Raw genomic sequence first — 21855 nt, 5'->3', positions numbered from 1 at the left:
ATAGAAGTATATAAGCACAAGCAAAATCTTGGTACAGCCAAACTGTAGGAATATAAAGTATTGGAGACTGAACTTTTATCTTCTTTCAGTTTATAGTTCAATATATAATCCTGGAAAGGCTACTTTACCAATAGGCAGATACTGTTTTCTTAAAATAACCTTTAATGATAATTTTTTTTAATGATTTTTGAAAATCTAAATATCTCAAATAATGCATGTTTAAGCTCTTCCCCCCGCCTCCTGAGCTCCATTAGCAAAACTATACTCCAAAAGTAGAGAAAAATTAAACATTTGGACACATGCTGAGTTCATAACCTAGGTCACATGGAAGAGCAGGACTAGGCTAGAAGGCTTGGCAAAAATTGTATAAAACGTACTTCTAAATTTGTCCCTGGGCTTAGAAATGAGCCTAAACTTGCTGTTGATTTCATTTATTTATTTTTTTATTTATGTATCTATTACACATTTCTGCATTTGTTTGAGAGCATGTATCAAAAGACAAATTTGTCCCTAAGAAGCAATGACTTAAAATAATAAAAATCACCATTCTTTTATTCAAAGCAGTATTTACTTTTATGTAAGTCAGTTCAAAAGTCAGAAACTTATGTGAATTCTGTTTCTTCTTAATATCATTTGCTATTATTACCTTTTTGATTTTTCTATGTACTTAATATCATACTTCAATAGCAACATATGTTATGTGTCAAAATAAAAATATTATATATGATCCTCAAACTGTTAAGTATGAATTATCAATTTTAAATATTTCTTCTTTGAAGATATTAAGCTCAAAAAAATTAAAAAAGTTTTCATAATGGAACACCTAGTATAAATTTGTGTGCTTCCACCCCAAAATATATCTGCATGCTGTTATGTATAATTTTCTTCTTCAAAATGCTGATGTGTATATTATTTAATTAGAAATATTTTAGCAATGATTACTTAATCTACCTGCTTAGGTATTGCTCTTTTAAAAAGTCAGTGTTTTTAAAATTTGAGACTTTACAAAACCATTATTTTTTATTGAGGATTATGACAAATTTGAAATACAGCATATACAATTAAACAGTTTGACACTAACAGCTTACATAATCAGATATAATAATAGTGTAATTCCTATGTTACATACACGTAAAAACAGTCTTTACCTGATTTGTAAATTAAGTGTAGTTTGGAAATTTTCTGCTACATTCCTTGCTGCCCATTATTTGTTTACTCTGCTTTGTATCTCTCCTGGTTTCATTTTTTAAAATTATTATTAGTATACTTTAAGTTCTGGGCTACATGTGCAGATCATGCAGGATTGTTACTTGCCATGGTAGCTTGCTGCATCCATCACCCCGTCACCTACATTAGGTATTTCTACTAATGCTATCCCTCCCCAATTATCCCACCCCCTGCTATCCCTCCCCAATTTTCCCACCCCCTGCTATCCCTCCCCTAATTCCCCCACCACACAACAGGCCCCAGTGTGTGATGTTCCCCTCCCTGTGTCTATGTGTTCTCATTGTTCCATACCCACTTATGAGTGAGAACACACAGTGTTTGGTTTTCTGTCCTTGTGTCAGTTTGCTGAGAACGATGGTTTCCAGTTTCACCCATGTCCCTGCAAAGGACATGAACTCATCCTTTTTTATGGCTGCATAGTATTCCATGGTGTATATGTGCCACATTTTCCCTGTCCAGTCAATCATCAATGGGCATTTGGGTTGCTTCCAAGTCTTTGCTATTATAAGCAGTGCCGCAATGAACATACATGTGCATGTGTCTTTATAATAGAATGATTAATAATCCTTTGGGTATATACCCAGTAATGGAATTGCTGGGTCAAATGGTATTTCTAGTTCTATATCCTTGAGGAATCACCACACTGTCTTCCACAATGGTTGAACTAATTTACACTCCCACCAACAGTGTAAAAGTGTTCCTATTTCTCCACATCCTCTTCAGTATCTGTTGTCTCCAGACTTTTTGATGACTGCCATTCTAACTGGCATGAGATGGTATCTCAATGTGGTTTTGATTTGCATTTCTTTAATGACCAGTGATGATGAGCTTTTTTTTGTATGTGTCTCTCCTGGTTTCTCCACTGGTCTTGCATCAAAGTCAATTGTTTTCGATGTTTCCGTTTTTTTTGGATCTCCATTGAGACTTTATAGTACAGGGCCTTTACAAATGTTATTTTCATAAGTTTAGCTATATATTTTGTTATTTCTATTACCTCATATATACAAATGCTGATTCTTCTTTACTGAATTATCTTCACATTTGCTGTTTATTTCAGAGCTTCTCTTATGGAAGAAATTTGCCTCCCATGTTTTTGTAAGAAATACATTGACTGCTATGTGAAACTGCCTTTGTATTATTTTTATTCTACAGGTAATTCTAGTTTCTCAGAAAATGCCACTTTCAGCAGGAGCAACAGAGTGAAAAATTATCCCTTTGCTACCTCTCAGTTACATTGGTTAAGTTTATTTTGTCAATTTATCTTTGATTTCCTCTTCTTGCATTTTGCCAGTCTCAAATATTCCCAGAAATGTCCTTTCCACCCATACAAATTCTTCTTTGCCATCGAATTACAACTCAGATGCATCAAATTTTGGATCAAACAGTTCTCAGCCCTTGAACTTGAATACAGCTCTTCATCTTATAAATGCCAGAGGAATTACTTTCAGACTAATTCATGTGGAACAGATTCTTGGGAAATGTCTTCTGTTCACATTTTGCTATTGTTTTGATATAATTTATCTCCCTGACTGTTCTTTAATTCCATATATTTCTCTTATTTCTATAGGGGGTTGATGTTTTCTTTTCTTTCTGAATAGAAAAGATTCAGTTCTGTATTCTTTGGAATCAAACAGCAGTTTGCCTTTTAAAATCATTTGTCTATACTGTGATAAATGTTGTTTTGGGTACCTGAAATATAACACAAGGGAAAGCAGGTAAATGTCCTGCATCAGGATTTTTTTTTTTTTTTTAATAGAGTTTGTGTTTGCTCTGCAATGAAGTGGTGCACAGTCTCGGCTCACTGCAGCCTCTACCTCCTGAGTTCAAATGATTCTCCTGTCTCAGCGTCCCAAGTAGCTAGGATTGCAGGTGCGTACCACCACGCCTGGCTAATTTTTGTATTTTTAGTAGAGATGGGGTTTCACCATATTGGTCAGGCTCGTCTCAAACTCCTGACCTCAGGTGATCCACCTGTCTTGACCTCCCAAAGTGCTGGGATTACAGGTGTGAGCCACCGCACCTGGCCACATCAGGACTTTCTGCATGTGTTTTCTGTAGTAATCACAATTAAAATTACTTTATCACCTGTGTATTCATTTGTTTTCTATCTAGTTCCCCAAATTTTGAAAGCCAAATATGAGGTAGTATCTTTCATTTATCACTGTAATGTCAGTGCCTAAGTTGTACATGATGAGTTACTACCAGTATCTGTTGCGTTACAAAGATAATAATACTAGAAGCCTAATAGATATTTCCTGAGGGTGAAAATGGGAAAAATTACATATAGAGAAAAAGTAACAAGTTAAATATATTTTTGAAGTTCATATTCTTAATAGGGAAATTTAGTCTTCATCTGGGAGAAAAATATTTTCTAAATATTACATAATCTAACAATATTAAAATATATTGGTAACACATTAGAGATGGGTAGAACTAAATGGAGCTCACTGGATGACAAGAAAATACACTGTTGCAAAAAAGATTTGCCGTGGCTTTAGCTGAAAGTATAAATATTATAAACAGAAAATTCGAATCAGTGTTAGTTGGTAAAAAAAATAAAAAGTGGTTATTATTTTGCCTAAAGTTTTAATGCTGTTTTCTTGTGACATTTTGCACAAGGCTTTCTTTTAGTGTTTATAAACATAGAGCACCTTCAGGTGGTTTTGATTAGTTTTCCAATCTACTAAAATTTTTCAGTGTTGAAAAGGAAATCCCCAAATTTTAATTTAGCCATGTATTTTGCGACAAACTCAACTTTTTGTTGTGTCCATAGAAAAGGTAAATATATTGAACTAAAAATTTAGCTCAATAAATTGATTGAGCTAAAAACCTCAAATTATGATGCAGTTATAAATTTTTTTATTTGGTTGATTGTTTTCATACTTATATTTAGTAGAAGATACTGTTGTATTTTGAATGCAAGCATTGTTGATGATATAAAAGACCATATTGCTTTTTACAATATTTTCCAATGTTATCTTTGTGTTATTCAACTTAAATAATACATAAAAGGCGATGCTATATGATTTCAGGGATTAAAATATAAAATGATTTCAGGGGTACTGATAATTTGTACCCCGTTTTGTTTTTTGAGATGGAGTGTCCCTCTGTAGCCCAGGCTGGAGTGCAGTGGCGGGATCTCAGCTCACTGCAACCTCTGCCTCCCAGGTCCCAGTTCAAGCAATTCTCCTACCTCAGCCTCCCAAGTAGCTGGGATTATAGGCATGAGCCACCACGCCCAGCTAATTTTTGTATTTTTTAGTAGAGACGGGTTTCAGCATGTTGGCCAGTCTGATCTTGAACTCCTGACCTCGCGATCTGCGCGTCTTGGCCTCCCAAAATGCTGGGATTACAGGCATGAGCCACTGTGCCCGGCCTGTACCCCATTTTTATAAAAATTGTGATAAATCATGAAATATATACAATTAAAGAAGAAACAGTCATTCTTCAAAAAAATATAATAAAATATCTTTGCAGTTCTGAAAAGTATAATATGAAAGGTGAAGCTTCATGTTCAGGCCTCAGGCTAACTTCCTTTGAGTTTGAGAAGGGTCAAAGTGTACAAGAGGATTAAAAGAAAGGGCACTCCCGCCGGGAGAGGAAAGTATGTATAGCAGTGGTAGCACAAGGGACGGTCAGGATTGACTAGTGTCTGCGATGTGAGCGCTGATGAACATAGGACCAGAAACGTTTAAACTAAAATAACTACTTGCTTGGTGAGATTTATATTAGTGTGGCTCTATGATACTATACTTCATCATTTGCCTCATTTAAATGAAGAAAAGTCAAAATATCTCTTTTTGCTTGAGAAAAAAAAGAACCCACCCCATATAATACGTAAATACTGGCCAGGTGCAATGGCTCACACCCAAACCCTATCTCTACTAAAAATATTAAAATTAGCCAGGCATGGTTGTGCATACCTGGAGTCCTAGCAACTTGGGAAGCTGAGGCATGAGAATTGTTTGAGCCCAGCAGGCAGAGGTTGCAGTGAGCCAAGCGTGTGCCACTGCACTCCAGCCTGAGTGACAGATCAAGACTCTGTCTCAAAAAAAAATGCTATATATATACGTGTATGTGTGTATATAACATTTTTTGCGCCTTACCTGAGGTCAATGTGCAAGGATGGGTGCAGGCGGGGATACTCAAAGCCGACAGGCAGAGCCAGTCCTTGTGTCTGGGGCTCACACTGGCACCTCTGAATCCTCAGAGTCTGCTGGCTTTTGAGTTCTCATGATTGGGTGGGGGGGGGTAGTGGGTGTGGGGGCACAGGGGTCCCTCCCTGGTTTGCAACTCCAGGCATGTAGCTCCAGAGGATCAAGTTTCTTCCCCAATACCTGTCTCCCACAGTCATGCTCTGCCCTGAGATGCAGCATTTGACAAGTGACCCCCTCAACACATATCGCTTTCACCCACGTCTGAGTTAACTTTATTCTTAACCTCCTTGAGACTTCCCTCCATCTCCAGAATAGGTCTTTATTTCCCAGTTCATTTTTGACCATAAATTGAGTTTGGAGGTTTGGCTATCATGCAGAGAGGGTAGCTTAAAGGGTATCAGATGAGCACCCATCTGATGGCTGAGCACAGCCTCACATCACAGCTGCTTCTCAGCCACCCATCTTTGAGGTGGTAGCACATGACAGTTTAATGACAGCAGTGAGATCTGCTCTTGAACATATGGTCAAGGTTCTTGCAGAATCACATCCCACCTGCTATGGCGTCTTGTGGAGGTGGTTTGATGAAATCTTTACTACATCTTCTGCTCCAGCAGTGTTATCTGTCTAGAACCAGTGCCTCATTTTCTGAAAACTTTTGTGGCTTAAAGAGAATCATAATGGGGGATGCTCGAAGTCTCAGAGACTGGCTAGTGCTGGTCTCCTAAAGAAGCAGCTTTGGAAATCAATTACATTCCTTGTTCTTCTTCCCTATCTGAAAGTGAAGCTGGAGAATTTGGTTTCTAGCTTAAGAGAAGAACATGAATGTTCCATTCATTCCCCTTCTTCCCACTGGGAACTATTTTATAGACCCTTCCTGGCAGCCTACTCATTTGTTAACATGGCATGAGAAAGATCGTTTCTTGTACAACTTGGATACATCCTAGGAAAAGCTCAGCATCACTCACCACTGCTGAGGTTGACTGGAGTTCAGCTAGGTCGACTGACAGTTCAGGATATGCAAACTCTGGAGCACAGACCAGCTGAAGCTGGCATGATGCAGGAACCATCCAGGAGTGTTAGTGAGAAGATAAGGTCAGCTATGAAGAAAGTTGTAGAGGGTGTTGCCTGATCCTTGTCTACCGGCCTTTCTGTGAGTGTATTCTTCTTGTGGTTCCTTGATTGGTGAAAATCAATAAACCATCAAGTCATTAACTGCTCTGCCTACTCCACTACCACCTGTACATCTAGACTATAACTCTGATTCTCCCCTCTTACCCAAAATGAAGACTGTGTGCCCACTGTGTCATAAAACCCAGGTGAATGGTACTGTTCTTACCATCTCTAGCTATGTGTTTTGTTACTGCTGTGTGTTTCATTATGTGAGGAGTCACCAAGCTTGACCCATCATGGGTTATCCAACGAAAGCACAATGTCTGATTAAATTCTACTCCCCTGAGAACTGAAAAAAAATTACAAAAAATAGTTTATGAAGAAACAATATAATCACTAGGTTTCAGATTTCAAATTAAATATTTCTGGTCAAATTATTGTATTAGTGCAAGATAATCTTGGTTGTTTGACTTTTAGTGACTGCAATACAGGGAATTGGGTAGACTTTTGTTTGAGAGCAGAAAGCAAGATAAATGATTGAAAAAGTCAGCAGCTACCATCCACAGAGTAGCACCAATAATGAAAAAGTGAGGTCACCAAGTATTAGTGGCTTAGAGAAAGGGTCCCATTGACCTATGTCCTGGATTCAGCCCACTGAAGAGGCACAGCTGGCTCACACTGGGGTCTCTCTGATTAAGTTCAGCATATTTGATCATTGAAGTGCAAATCACAAAGTGAATAAACACCAAACAAACCTAGAAGCTAGAGAAATGCTGACAGGCCAAAAACCAAGAAGAAATGAGGCCTTTTTTTTTCCCTCTCCTTGCTTTTGAATGTCTGAACAATGCTTTGTGAGGATAGAACCTCAGCACACTAACCAGCAAAATAGTCTGAGGACAGGGTACTGGAACTCTATTCCTAGCACGGCAGAGCAGAGATTTCAGGGTAGAACTGTTGCTGAGAGGCAATGGGTAAATAATCAATACGACATCATATTTAATGATTACCAAATAGTGTGGATTATGGGCTAACATATTTGGCATGAAGTGTCTTCAAAAGTAATTTGTTAGCCCCTTAAAAATTTCCAAGTCATGTAAAAATGTTTTAGTCCAGGAATTTCTGCCGCTTAGTGTGTAAAGCCTCTATAAGCCTCAATTTCTTTAAAATGAGAATCTGTCATAATCCTTTGTGTTTCTAAAATTCTCCAATATAATTCTCATATCTTTATCAGTAAACTATATAATTTTTTAAGGTAGGTAAATCCATTTTATGGGTAAAACAAAGACAAAATCAAATCGTGGTGCCTAAAACTTAGACTTGATTGCAGTTTCCCAGGTGTGTACTCTATTCCTGGATGCAGCAATAGCAATAATTAGAAGTTAAGGAAACTAATTAACTTCTGTGACAATAAATCAGTTCATCTAAAAATAATTAACAGAAATAATTGCCTTGCAAGTATATTATAAAATTAGATATAATTAATAAAAAAGACTGAAATCATTCTTGAAACATAACAAGAGTTAAAACAACTGCAAAAGTGATTTGGCAGTGATGTTAAGATTATGTTGATTTAATCCTAAGGATGTGAAAGTTGAAAGGCAACAAAACAACATTACAACCAAATTAACCCTTATAGCCCTAATACTGATAAAATTATAAAAGTCTTAATGTGTAATATGTGTAATACGCATAGCATATAAAAATGTCTAGAAAAACAGCATTTCTAATCATGTCTCATAGAAATATTGTAAAATGATAACAATGTGTACTGTTCTTATGGGTTTTTATATGATGATTTGAAGTAACCCAGTTACTGCTCATTTATATCTCCAAACTAATATTTTACAACATAGTTCAATATTATATTCTTTACCATTTAATTACATATCCCTGACTTAAGCAAAACTTACTAACTCAAAATGGTTATGCAGCTCAGTGTCCTGAAATTATGATTTCTTAGTTCATCAACCATGTCTTGATAATATTTAATATCTTTTATTATATGTAATTTTATTTTATTTATATGTATAAAATGAAATAATGAAAATTTAATTACTGACAAAGATGTGCAGCCATTTACAGACTATTTTGCACATATCTATAAATATCCATTTATTTCATAATTATTCAAAACAGTTCCTATGTGTTTGATGCTGTGCTAGGGGTACATATTTGAAAGATTAAACGTTAGCTCCCATATGTATTAGAGATAAATGTTTTAGAGATAAATGCCGGTCATCCTATAATATAAAATATTCAATAATACAGGGATGTTACAAAAGGATGAAAGAAGCACATTTGTCAATTTGACTCACGGGAGAGTTCACAATGTGGGGAAAGCATGCAAATAAGCAGGGGTATTATGATCAAAGTAGTTTATAGATGTGGTTCATACCTTCAGTCACTTGCCTTTACATAAAGGTGATTATTCTCTTTAATCTTCTTGGACCTCGTCTAATCAGAAGGCCTTAGAGCAAAATCAAATTTCCCTGAGGCACAAACTCTGCTATGTATCTCCTAGTGAATCTGAGAGATTCTGTTTCTCTGGAGAACTGTGAGTGGTACAAAATCACTCCCAAATACTTAGATGTATTTTCCCCAAACCGGGATATTCTCTTACATAACACAACTAAGCCATCAAACTCAGGAAATTGACATCAATCCATTAATATATTACTGTAATCTAATCTTCAGAACACTTTCAGGATTCAGGCTGAGCATGGTGGCTCACACCTGGAATCCCAGGACTTTGGGAGGCCTTGAGTTCAAGAGTTTGGGACCAGCCTGGGCAACATAGCAAGACCCCATCTCTACAAGAAACAAAAATAAATTAGCTAGATGTTATGGCACACTTGTAGTCCCAGCTACTTGGTTCGCTAAGACAGGAGGTTTCCCTGAGCCCAGGAGGTCAAAGCTACAGGGAACTTTGATCAAGCCTGGGTTGACAGGGTGACCCTATCACAAACAAACAAACAAGCAAACAAACAAACAAAAAATATCAGTAATACCTGATATAGCATAATTACCCAGTTTAGAATCAACGGTTGCATTTAGTTGTCATGTTTGTAGTTTTCAATCTGAAAGTTTCCCAGACTTTACTTTCGTGGACTTAGCAATTTTGAAAACTGCAGACCAATTTTATTATACAACGCCCATTATGCTGGCTTTGTATGATTTTTCCTCGAGGTTTAATTGGGTTTGGAATGCTTGGCAGGAACTTTAGAGATTTGCTACTGTGTTCTCATTGGCTATTCTCAGGTGGCATGAAATATTTTGCCCTACTACTGATTATGTTAATATTGGTTATTTGATTTATTTGTACCCACCAGACATCTCCACCATAAAACCATTCTCTTTTCTAAGTAATTAAAATTTAATATTGAGGTATTGTGAAACTGTGTACACATCTTCCACATGAAAATTACAATGTATTGTTTTTTTCTTATCTGTATAGACTCACAGCTTCTTAATTTTATCAGTATGTTAAAATACATCATTATTATTTATTTTACTGATCAAATTATTCCAGATTTTGCCAGTGAAAACCTCCTTTAACTGGATTTTGTGTCTTTTTGACAAGTCCCAAATCATTCTTTGAACTTATTTCTTATGTCTGGCACCAAATTATTTTTTAAATTCTAAAATTCAAGATTATATTATACTCCTTCTGTTTCAAACCTGGAATTGGAAAAATCTTCCAAGGAGTTGAGGTTCATTTTAGTGGAAGTTAATATTGAGAAACCAAAATCTAGAAGCTAGGCATTTCATTGTTTTGGGGATGTTAGTCTTCCCAGACTTTCTCAGTGGCTAGAATTGGAAAATGTATCACAACAAATGTTCATTCATACTCACAGGCATTTACGTCTATTACTCCTTGAGTTCAACCCAGTTACCAGGAGGCAGCCACATTAACTTGTTCAGACCTTAATGCTGTTCCACCCCTACCCTCTTTCCATGCAAATTATATACTTAGTATTTAGGGTACAGTGACTCCTTGCTTAATGAGGTATTAGAGTATCCTGACTCTCGGGGAGGGGTGTGGGGGTGTAAAAAGAAGAGTATCCTGACTCTGTCTTCATGGCGATATGCTTAATCTGCTCAATCTCTGACATCTGTGCTATATTTTCTTTCTTCTTGCACACTTATTCTTCTAATTCTGATAAATTCAGTTCTAACATGCATTCTAGGCTGATTGCCAACCTCCCAATAACCTTATCACTTCACTTGGACATATTTTTCTTTTATTCTTAAGATTTACAAATTCAGCTTGGTTAATTCCCCAATAGGTTTATCTTCGATGTTTTTGCCTGATGCTTTATAAGCACTTTCAATCATAAAACTAGTTCTTTGTCACCCCTTAGACTATCTTTCTCAATATTCTAGATGTCTTTTTCATGACTAATTGTAAAATTCCCATCCAATTCCTTAAATTTTAATCTATTGAATATTTTTGAAGATATACGTTGGTATTGTGTGAACGTTTTACCTTGTAGTCTCTGTTCCATAGTCTACTTTTATTGTGATTTTTCTCATTATTTCTTCTCTTTTGAACTATCGTGTTATCATGATGGATTCTTTTTTCTTTTTAACTGATTCACTAAGAATATAGTCTGTATGCCTCAATTACTGAGTATTACAAATACAAATATCTGAGATTTTTTAGGTCAATGTCTAATTTTTCTGTATGATAACAAGAGTTTAATAAAGATTTGCTGTTTAGACAGAGTATCGAAGAGTTTATGACAATGAAGATATTTATGTCCAAAAAAAGGCAGTCATACTATGAAGTTTTAGTTCTGCATTTAATTATTACTTTGTATTTGTTTTTTTGAGACAGGGTCTCACTCTGTCACCCAAGCTGGAGTGCAGTAGCACAATTATGGCTCACTGCAGCCTCTGCCTCTGAGACTTAAGCAGTCTTTCAGTCTCAGCCTCTTGAGTAGCTGGTACACAGGCTCACACCACCATACCCAGCCAAGTTTTGTATTTTTAGTACAGACAGGGTTTTGATATGTTGCCCAGGCTGGTCTCAAACTCCTGAGCTCAAGGAATCCATCTGCCTAGGCCTCCCAAAGTGTTGGGATTACAGGCATGAGACACTGCACCTGGCCCTACTTTACTTTGATTCTTGGGACTGACTAAGCCTAATTGTATGTCCCTTATGTAAATATGAACCATCTTATGATTATTCTTACCAAGTTTCCTGTGTTTGCCCAGCACAGTTATCTGCAAAAGGTGTAATACGGAAAAATGTCCCGTGAAAGATCTTCTTGTGGTCTTTGGCATACCATGCTCATTCAAGACATTCTGGCATTTTTTAGGTTTATATAGTAGCAATGTTCAGTGGACTTTCAGCTCCTTTTAGTAATACTAACCAAGGTGAAAATTACCGACACACATAATTAGGAAGTCCAGTCAGATGTTACTGAATTCAGGCAATCAAATTTAACAATCATAAAATTTGAATTAACTTTGATTTTGATTTGTTTGATCAGATTTTCCATTCAGTTGAAAATGTGTTTACTACATAGTTTCAGATTCATATTCTACATGTTTGGTAAGCCAAGTCTTTATGAGAAAAGTCCAGTGAAGACTCAGATTGACAAGGCATGGGTCATGTGTCTCTTAATACTATATAATCAGAAAATATAGTGGAAGAGTAATCAGAAACAACTAAACTAAATTAAATGCCTTCAGTATGTGCAAAGACTGTGGCACCAGAAAAGGAGGGTGAAGCAATACTGAAAAATTATATGCTAACACAAAAGCTTGTACACAAATATTTATAGCAGGATTGTTAATAGTTAAAGGTGGAAATGGAAATAACCCAGACATCTGTCAACTGATGAATGGATAAACAAAATTCTATATCCATGAATTAGAATATTATTGTGCCATAACAGAGATGGAAATACATGCTACAATATGCATGAACTTTAATAATATTGTGCTAGGACAGGTTTGGCTGTGACGCTGCTGCCGGGGTCAGAATGTTATACCTAGGCTATCCCCTAACAGGCTATCCACCTTTCCCTGGATATCCTCCTGCAGGTCAGGAATCATCTTTTCCCCCTTCTGGTCAGTATCCTTATCCTAGTGGCTTTCCTCCAATAGGAGGAGGTGCCTACCCACAAGTGCCAAGTGGTGGCTATCCAGGAGCTGGAGGCTACCTTGCGCCTGGAGGTTATCCAGCCCCTGGAGGCTATCCTGGTGCCCCACAGCCAGGGGGAGGTCCATCCTATCCCAGAGTTCCTCCAGGCCATGGATTTGGAGTCCCACCAGGTGGAGAAGGCTTTTCTGGCTATCCACAGTCACCTTCACAGTCTTATGGAGGTGGTCCAGCACAGGTCCCACTACCTGGTGGCTTTCCTGGAGGACAGATGCCTTCTCAGTATCCTGGAGGACAGCCTACTTACCCTAGTCAGCCTGTTGCAATGACTCAGGGCACTCAAGGAACTATCCGACCAGCTGCCAACTTTGATGCTATGAGAGATGCAGAAATTCTCCTTAAGGCAATGAAGGGTTTTGGGACAGATGAACAGGCAATTGTGGATGTGCTGGCCAACCGTTCCAATGATCAGAGGCAAAAAATTAAAGCAGCATTTAAGACCTCGTATGGCAAGGATTTAATCAAAGATCTCAAAACAGAGTTAAGTGGAAATATGGAAGAACTGATCCTGGCCCTATTCATGCCTCCTACGTATTACGATGCCTAGAGCTTACGGAAAGCGATGCAGGGATCAGGAACTCAGGAACGTGTATTGATTGAAATTTTCTGCACGAGAACAAATCAGGAAATCCGAGAAATTGTCAGATGTTATCAGTCAGAATTTGGACGAGACCTTGAAAAGGACATTAGGTCAGATACATCAGGACATTTTGAACGCTTACTTGTGTCCATGTGCCAGGGAAATCGTGATGAAAACCAGAGTGTAAACCACCAAATGGCTCAGGAAGATGCTCAGCATCTCTATCAAGCTGGCGAGGGGAAACTAGGGACTGATGAATCTTGCTTTAACATGATCCTTGCCACGAGAAGCTTTCCTCAGCTGAGAGCAACCATGGAGGCTTATTCCAGGATGGCTAATCGAGATTTGTTAAGCAGTGTGAACCATGAGTTTTCTGGATATGTGGAAAGTGGTTTGAAGACCATCTTGCAGTGTGCCCTGAACCGCCCTGCCTTCTTTGCTGAGAGGCTCTACTACGCTGTGAAAGGTGCTGGCACAGATGACTCCACCCTGGTCGGGATTGTGGTCACTAGAAGTGAGATTGATCTTGTACAAATAAAACAAATGTTCACTCAGATGTATCAGAAGACCCTGGGCACAATGATTGCAGGTGACACGAGTGGAGATTACCGAAGACTTCTTCTGGCTATTGTGGGCCAGTAGGAGGGATTTTTTTTTTTTTTAATGAATGAAGCTATTCATAGCTCATTCTTCAGAGCAATGACCTGCATGCAGCAATATCAGCTAACCAAAAGAGCTTTCTATCAAGGACCTTATCAGGGTAACGTGCTTGGTTTGTACATGTTATTATTGCCTTAATTCTAATGTTATTTTGTTCTCTACATATAATCAATGTAAAGCCATATCACAATGATACAGTAATATTGCAATGTTTGTAAAGCTTCATTCTTACTAGTTTCATTCTAATCAAGATGTCAAATTGAATAAAAAATTACAGCAATCTCTAATTCTGTGTAATAATACTGAATAATTTTTTAGGTTGCTGAAAGCTCTGCCTTCCAGAATCCCTCTAGGTCTGCTTGATAGAGTGGGTAGTATGTCATAACTGTGTACTTTTAAAAAAATTCATCCCTTTACATCTAGAAGAATAATTTGCATCTTATTTTGCATAAATTTGTTCTATATTCACAAACACTTTCTACATAAAAAATAGATTAGTATTACTGTAGCACCTTTTAAGAAAGTGTCATATGTTTATATGCTTAAAATAAATAGCCTACTTTTTTTTCCAGTTGTTTTCTTTTTTAAATTGAGTTATGACAAATAAAAAACTGCATATAAAAAAATATTGTGCTAAATACAAACAACCAGAAACAAAATGTCACAAATCATGTGAATTCAATTATATTATTGTCTAGGATAGGCAAATTCGTAGCATTAGAAATGTATTAATACTTGCGAAGTTTCTTTTAGGGTTGATAAAAATGTTCTGGCATTTGGTGATGGCTATGCAATCTTGTCAACATACTACACATTCACATGTAGTAGTTGTGAACATACTACATCCTCAGACCTCATTTTTAGGTATGAGAATAGAGTGAGTACATAATAAACTGATAATACTTTAACCACAATAGGTTCATTTCCTGTTGCACACAGCAAGTCAATAAGCTGAGACACTGGATTACAGAAGAGAAAGAGGTGTAATTGTAGGATCACCAAACTAGGAGATGGGAGGAATGAAATATATGATTAAAACTACTTAATTTTATGGTATGTGAATTATATCTCAACTTTACAATTGAAAAAAATGTATGTTGCTATCTGTCCTGGCTTTAGATATGCAATGCTGTGTGGTTGGGCATAGTCCTTTCCTCAGGATTTCATGAATTTCTTGGGCTATATGAGGCATCACTTCTTGTCTGAGGGGCTCCTCAGCACAAAAAGTTTACATCACTCCTACTCTCCAATAGCAAATAGAACTTGATTTATATCTCGTTTATTATTCTTTCTTATGTTCAAGAATGTCTCCCATTAGACTATGAGCAATTTCTACCAGTTCGCTTACTTGTGCCCACAAACAAAGGTGTCCCCATAATGAGTACCACTCCTGATAGGAATTTTCAGAAATGCTGTTCTGGGTGGTGGGGAGTTTGTGAGGGAATGAGGATCTGGTTACATTTTGCTTTTAAGCTGAATCCATCTAATACCAGCTCATCTGCTGATGGTTACAAAACACCCTTCTCAAGCTTGTGTTGTGAATCTGGAGTTGGGTATTTGTTATGATTCACATGTAACTTACAATGCTCATGTCTACTGCCTCTGCACCTGAAGATGATGAGATAAGTTGGCTGATTGTACGGTGTTTTCCATTAGCCTCACTCAGTATGGGGGAGTGTTATCAATGAAGAGACCAGGGCCAAATAAATTCAGGGTACAGTGAGATGGGACTTGCTGCCCTTGGAGGTTTTCTGAGTTATCAACCTGCAAAGATCAGTGAGTACTTACTGCTAATCCATGTTGCCATCCTAATTTCTTGAGAGAATCTGAAGTAGCAGTCGGAGGTTTCTGCCTAGGAGACAGAAGACCAAGGATTGGGAAAATAACATTACAGAAGGGGCATTGAATAATAAATAACCTCCGGAGGTAAGACGGTCCTTCAGAGAAAGAACTAAAGAAAACTTTGTGATAATTAGGAAGATGGTTCTCCCATTTGCTATTCAGGATCTTCAAGTATAAATGAATGAAGGAAGGAATGAATGAATGAGAATGTTGTATGTGATCTTTTCATGAAAATACATAAAGTGAGAATGCCTTATTTCTTCCAACGAAGGGTTTCAGAAGAAGGCTAAGGAATTGAGGAAATTCTTGAAAATGTGTCTAAAATTAAAGAGTAGAATAAACATGCCTCATTTACTGAAGGCTTTTTATATGCTAGTCTTTTTTGCTCTGCAGTACTTCAGCAACTCCCTTAATCACCACATCACATGATTGTAGGTACAGATGATAGCATCACATCAGGTCATTTCTGTCAGGTCCCACCATTCAATTAATATGTATATTCTACCTTTGAACTGTTGTCTAAGATGAACAATTTTTTTCCTGTTGCCTCTAAAACTAAGATGATGGTGTTATCAGGTAAAGAAGAGTTGATTCTCAGAGCTGCTTTAAAGTGGAAGCAATAAAAGGCAATACAGCTGTTCACAATTATCAAGGATCTGAGTGAGCTGAGTTCTTCACCTTCCTGCTTTTGACTACACTCAGACTTCTCACTATCAGCCAGTGGCTCTGGTTTTGAATTTACCTATTTTTAAATCCATCCCCAGACCTCATTCCTAGGTATGAGATTAGACTGGGTTCATAGTAGACTGATAATTTTTCTTTTTTTTTTTTTTTTGAGATGGAGTCTTGCTCTGTTGACCAGGCTAGGGTGCGGTGGTGCAATCTTGGCTCACTGCAACCTCTGCCTCCCCCAACCATGCCCGGTTCAAGTGATTCTCTGGCCTTAGCCTCCTGAATAGCTTGGATTACAGGCACCCACTACCATGCCCAGCTAATTTTTTTGTACTTTTAGTAGAGACTTTTTGTCAAGTTGGCCAGACTGGTCTCAAACTCCTGACCTCAGGTGATCCACCAGCCTTGGTTTCTGAAAGTGCTGGGATTACAGGTGTGAGCCACGTGCCTGGCCTAAACTGATAATATTTTACCATAATAGATTCATTTCCTCTTGCATATAGCAAGTCAATAAGCTGAGACACTGGGTTGCAGAAGAGAAAGAAGTGTAATTATAGGGTCACCAAACTAGGAGACGGGAGGAAATCTCAATCCAACTCCCCGAGGAATTTAGGGTTAGGATTTCTAAGGGTTTGGGAATAGACTGAAGTGTAGAGCTCATTGATTAGTAGAAGGAAGAGTGCAGCGTGAATTAACGGGATAAGGAGATGACGAAGCTGTTGTTCTCATGCTAATCCCATCCCTCTATAGAGGTCTTCAAAGTGATTGCTGCAATTCAGGGTCTGAGAAACATCTTAAGCAATCTTTAAACAAAAGCCTTTGTTTTGATTCTAATGTCACAGATCCTGCCTTTAGGAACAATAAAGATGAAAATCAATTCTTCAACAGTCTTATGACCTTAATGTCAGAAATTTTATTTGTAGGAACAATCGGGATGCAAATGGTCAGTATCTATTGCTATGTGACTTTTAGCAACGAGGAAATGGGCCAAAGTTCAGCCTGACTAAAGCTTAATTATAACTATACCTCTGTCCAGAACCCAGCATGCAATTCTTGTCAGCCCTGTGGGGATGGTTTCAATGCTGGCAGGTGATTGGCTAGAACAGAGTGAAGAAACTATTTTAGGAAGATATGGGTTGACTCAAAGGGCTGAATTTAATGGTGAAACATTAGTCAGAGTGGAAGGCCAGCAGGACTATTGTAGATAATCTTTTTGTACACCTGCATGTGTACCTCACCCATGCTTTGCCTAAGAATCCACCATAACTCGAAAAAAGCACATTTAATATGTAGTAGAAAGGTAGACATTGAGAAATATTCCATTGAGTTTACACCTTTTAATAAGCCTATGCATTACTGTGATGACCAATGTGGGAATTAGCAGATGGGAGGGCTACCAAGGACAGAGACACTAGTGACTTTAGAGGGACCTGGAAGAATATTGAGGAAAAAGTCAAGCTCTGTGAAATATTTAAAGAGGTTTATTATAAGCCGATATGAGTTACCATGTCCCAAGAACTAGTCTCAGGAAGTCCTGAGAAAGTGTGCTCAAGGTGGTTGGGTTATAGTTTTGTTTTATACGTTTTAGGGAGACAAAAGTTACAGGCAAAGAAGTAAATCAATACATCCCTTTTGGAGTTAAGCACAATGAACCAGCATTCACATTAAATAGAGGTATACATTGATTCAGTCTGGAAAGGCAAGACATCTTCATGTAGGGGCTTACAGGTCATAGATGATTTTGAAGATTTTGTGAGCGGTAATTGGTTGAAAGAGTTAAGTTCTGTCTAAAGACTTGAAGTGAATACTTAAGACAAGGAAGGTTGTGAAAGCCAAGGTTCTTGTTAAGTACATGAAGCCTCCATGTAGCAACCTTAGATAATATGGTAAATGTCTCTTTTCTAATCTAAAAGTTATCAGACTGTCATTTAATCTGTCCTAGAGCTGGGAAGGACCTAGAAAAGTAAGGAGATTCTCTACAGATGCAAATTTCCTCCACAAAATATGGCTTTGAAGGGTCATTTTAAATTATATTTTTATTTCCTTCCAGTGAGGACCTATGGAGTTATAGTAACTTAAGCAATATAATGTTGATTTCCACAAAACAGAGACAAATTAATGGACTATGTAAAAAGAAAAGCCTATAAACACTACAAACTTCATTATAAAGAAATAATTAAAACTTTTCTATCATAGCAGTTGGAATAGATTGTCCCGAAACAGTAAGTCTTCTTTTAAAAAAAAGTTAAATCACTATATAATATTACATAGCAGCATAAACTGCAAACAGATTATTAGAAAATAATTACAACTTTGTTTTCTCCTTTCCTATATATTTTTTCCTTATTTCCACTGTTTTTTATTTAAGTTGGGTGGAACTTCTTAAAATTTTTACAAATAGGTCAGGCATAGTTGCTTATGCCTGTAATCCTAGCACTTTGAGAGGCAGAGGTGGGTGGAACACCTGAGGTCAGGAGTTCAAGACCAGTCTGGCCGACATGGTGAAACCCAGTTTCTACTAAAACTATGAAAATTAGCCAGGTGTGGTGGTGCACACCTGCAATCCCAGCTTCTTGGGAGGCTGAGGCAGAAGAATCACTTGAACCAGGAAGGCAGAGGTTGCAGTAAGCTGAGATTGCGCCACTGCCCTCCAGCTTGGGTGAAAGAGCAAGACTCTGCCTCAAAAAATAAAAAAATTATAAATAATAGTGACATACGTCCTGGTCATACATTCCAAAAAGTAAAAGTAAGCAGAAGACTATTGCACTGGATCTCATGGAGGCTCACTACTGAGGGGCTCCTGTCTCTAAGGGGAAATTTGGATCCCTAGAAGAAGCAAGATTCCTTGATCAATCTGAGATCTAAAATGGGTTATATACAAGAGAAATCACTAACATCAACCAAGTGAATTATTGACTTTTAAGTGAATGGCAAAATTGCTGGCTGTAGTTTGAGTTTATACGTCTTAACTAGTCATTTTCATGTTGCTGATGCCTTTAAAATATGTGTGTGTGTTGGGAGGGGGGCAGTTTTTCCAAAATCAGTGTCTTAGAATTGACTCATGTTAGTGGTGTGCCTTCATCACTGGTTATTTCCTGTTTCTGCCTGACGACTGAAGCTGATTCCTTGTAGCTTCCAAGAAATGTTCTATATTCTTTAAGTGACCAAGTTGCTTTTATGGCTTGAAACCAAAAGATTCAATTGATAACTACTTTTTTTTTCTTTTTTATTTCACAATTTGTTACACTTTTTCCCACTTAATGGCCGCAATGAAAAGTTTCACCACTATCTAGATTAGTACTATATTTATTATTGCTGTACATTATTCAGTTAACTCCTTTAAAGTTGTTATGAATCTCGTTTCAGCACAGTTTTTTCCTTTTTTTCCTTTTCTTTTTTTTTTTTTTAGACGGAGTCTCACTCTGTCACCAGGTTGGAGGGCAGTGGCACAATCTCAGCTCACAGCAACCTCTGCCTCCTGGGTTCAAGTGATTCTCGTGCCTCAGACTCCTGAGTAGCTGGGACTACAGGCACATTCCACCACACCCAGCAAATTTTTGTATTTTTAGTAGATATGGGGTTTCACCATGTTGACCAGTATGGTCTCGATCTCCTGACCTCGTGATCCAACTGCCTTGGGCTCACAAAGTGCTGGGATTACAGGCCTGAGCAATCGCACCAAGCCAGAAATTTTTTTAAAGTATAAATTCTCTGTTTGTTAGTAAATTTGGGAATGCATCACCTCGTATCAGGATGCCTAAATTGCATTGATTCCATCTCTTTTGCAAAGTGGCAAGTCCTTGAGATTTACCAAGTCTTTACAATCGTCATGTCCACTACAATTCCCCACTAAATTTCCATATGGTATAGGGATTGCACATAATTTTGACAGATAAATCACTGCGTTAAAGATAATGAAATAGAATACTTTCTTTCTTATGGTTACAGTATACAAAATTTTTCTTGGTTTAAAATAAAAAAGGATTTTAAAAAATTCCAGTTCAAAAATACTATTTCGGATCCAAATGCAGGGAGACATAGCTGTCAGACTCTAAATAATGTTCTGTCTCTGGCAGTTGGAAGAATAATTGTTTGACTGTGGCATTGAAGGTATTGGGGTGAGGAATTAAAAGAATAAACATTTTCCTCATTTATATGAAATTATACTGGCATCTGCATTTCATAGATACTTTAAGCTATTCTTCTAGACATAATATAATGGGAATAATTATATCAAAGATTTAATTATTTTTTAAAAAAAATTTACACGGACTTTAACCCTTGTTGCCCAGGCTGGAGTGCAGTGGCACAATCTTGGCTCACTGCAACCTCTGCCTTCCAGCTTCAAGCAATTCTCCTGCCTCAGCCTCCAGAGTAGCTAGGATTACTGGCATGCAGTACCACGCCTGGCTAATTTTTGTATTTTTAGTAGAGACGAGATTTCTCCACGTTGGTCAGGCTGGTCTTGAACTCCTTACCTCAGGTATCCACCTGCCTCGGCCTCTCAAAGTGTTGGGATTACAGGCATGAGTCACTGCGCCCAGCCCCACGATTTACTTTTATTATGTGATAGAAACTGCACTAGAGCATTGCATTCCTTGGAGGCCATAATGCTGCTTACTAGGAAAAATAATGAGATCCTCACCTGTACACCTGGAATAATGCTGCTGGACTTATCTCCACCTAGGTATTGGAGTAGAAAATGAGGACATAGAAGTCAAACCACATTTGATTTTGAGCTAAATTATCTAAAATATTAATTACACTTAAAAGTACTGGAGGTCTGTTAGAAATACATTTTTAAACTGTGACTAGAAAATTGATAGATAATTATCATGATGTGAGATTTATATAACACCTACTGTGGCATGTTATAAAATGTCAGTCCCCTTAGCAAATTTTCTCCTGTTCTTGAAACCTCTTGTTATGTGATTATTAACAGTAGATTTTAATTTTCCTGATGGCCAAATACATTTAATAATACACGTGCTACTAGATATCAGAGGAAAGCAAACAAGCAAACTAGAAAAGAAAAGGAAACAATAAAACAAAGAAACGAAGGATGGAAGGAAGGAAGAGACACAAAAAAATACTTCAGAACCAAGACCGAACAGATTTACATTTCAATAAATCCAGGTGAGTTTAACTCATTTATTAAAATAGTTCCAATTTGACCATAAAAGCATATCTGTCTTGATGTTGTAGAAAAGAAACACACCTAAAACATAATGATTCATGAAGACTAAATACTGAAAACAGAGCCAAAGTATTATAGGGAGAATAAAATAAAAATAAAGGACCTGATTTTGATACCAGAGAAAGTAATTTAACAACAAAAATAGTTGTTAAAAAGTTATAGAGGGACAAATTGTGAGCTGTAAGTACAATTCACAATGAGGATGTAACATTGTAACATTTGTTTATACCTATATGACATA

The 21855-nt window shown here is 37.3% G+C and overlaps 1 protein-coding gene and 1 pseudogene across 1 annotated transcript; both read left to right on the top strand.

Moving 5' to 3' along the window:
• Nucleotides 1-6847, top strand: part of LOC105719968 (peroxisome assembly protein 12-like) — a 67069-nt pseudogene extending 60222 nt beyond the window's left edge.
• A 5609-nt stretch (nucleotides 6848-12456) lies between these two features.
• On the top strand, nucleotides 12457-13898 carry LOC105719971 (annexin A7-like). Its single transcript, XM_012456305.2, is given in 1 exon segment — nucleotides 12457-13898. A coding segment is annotated over 1 exon segment (1401 nt). The 5' UTR covers nucleotides 12457-12484; the 3' UTR covers nucleotides 13886-13898.
• The last annotated feature ends 7957 nt before the right edge of the window (nucleotides 13899-21855 follow it).

The sequence above is a fragment of the Aotus nancymaae genome, unplaced genomic scaffold, assembly GCF_030222135.1.
Source record: "Aotus nancymaae isolate 86718 unplaced genomic scaffold, 86718_ANA_hifiasm-v0.15.2.pri h1tg000048l, whole genome shotgun sequence".
In the NCBI taxonomy this organism is placed as follows: domain Eukaryota; kingdom Metazoa; phylum Chordata; class Mammalia; order Primates; family Aotidae; genus Aotus; species Aotus nancymaae.
The sequence above is the reverse complement of the archived record's forward strand: the minus strand, read 5'-3'. Positions and strand labels throughout refer to the sequence as shown.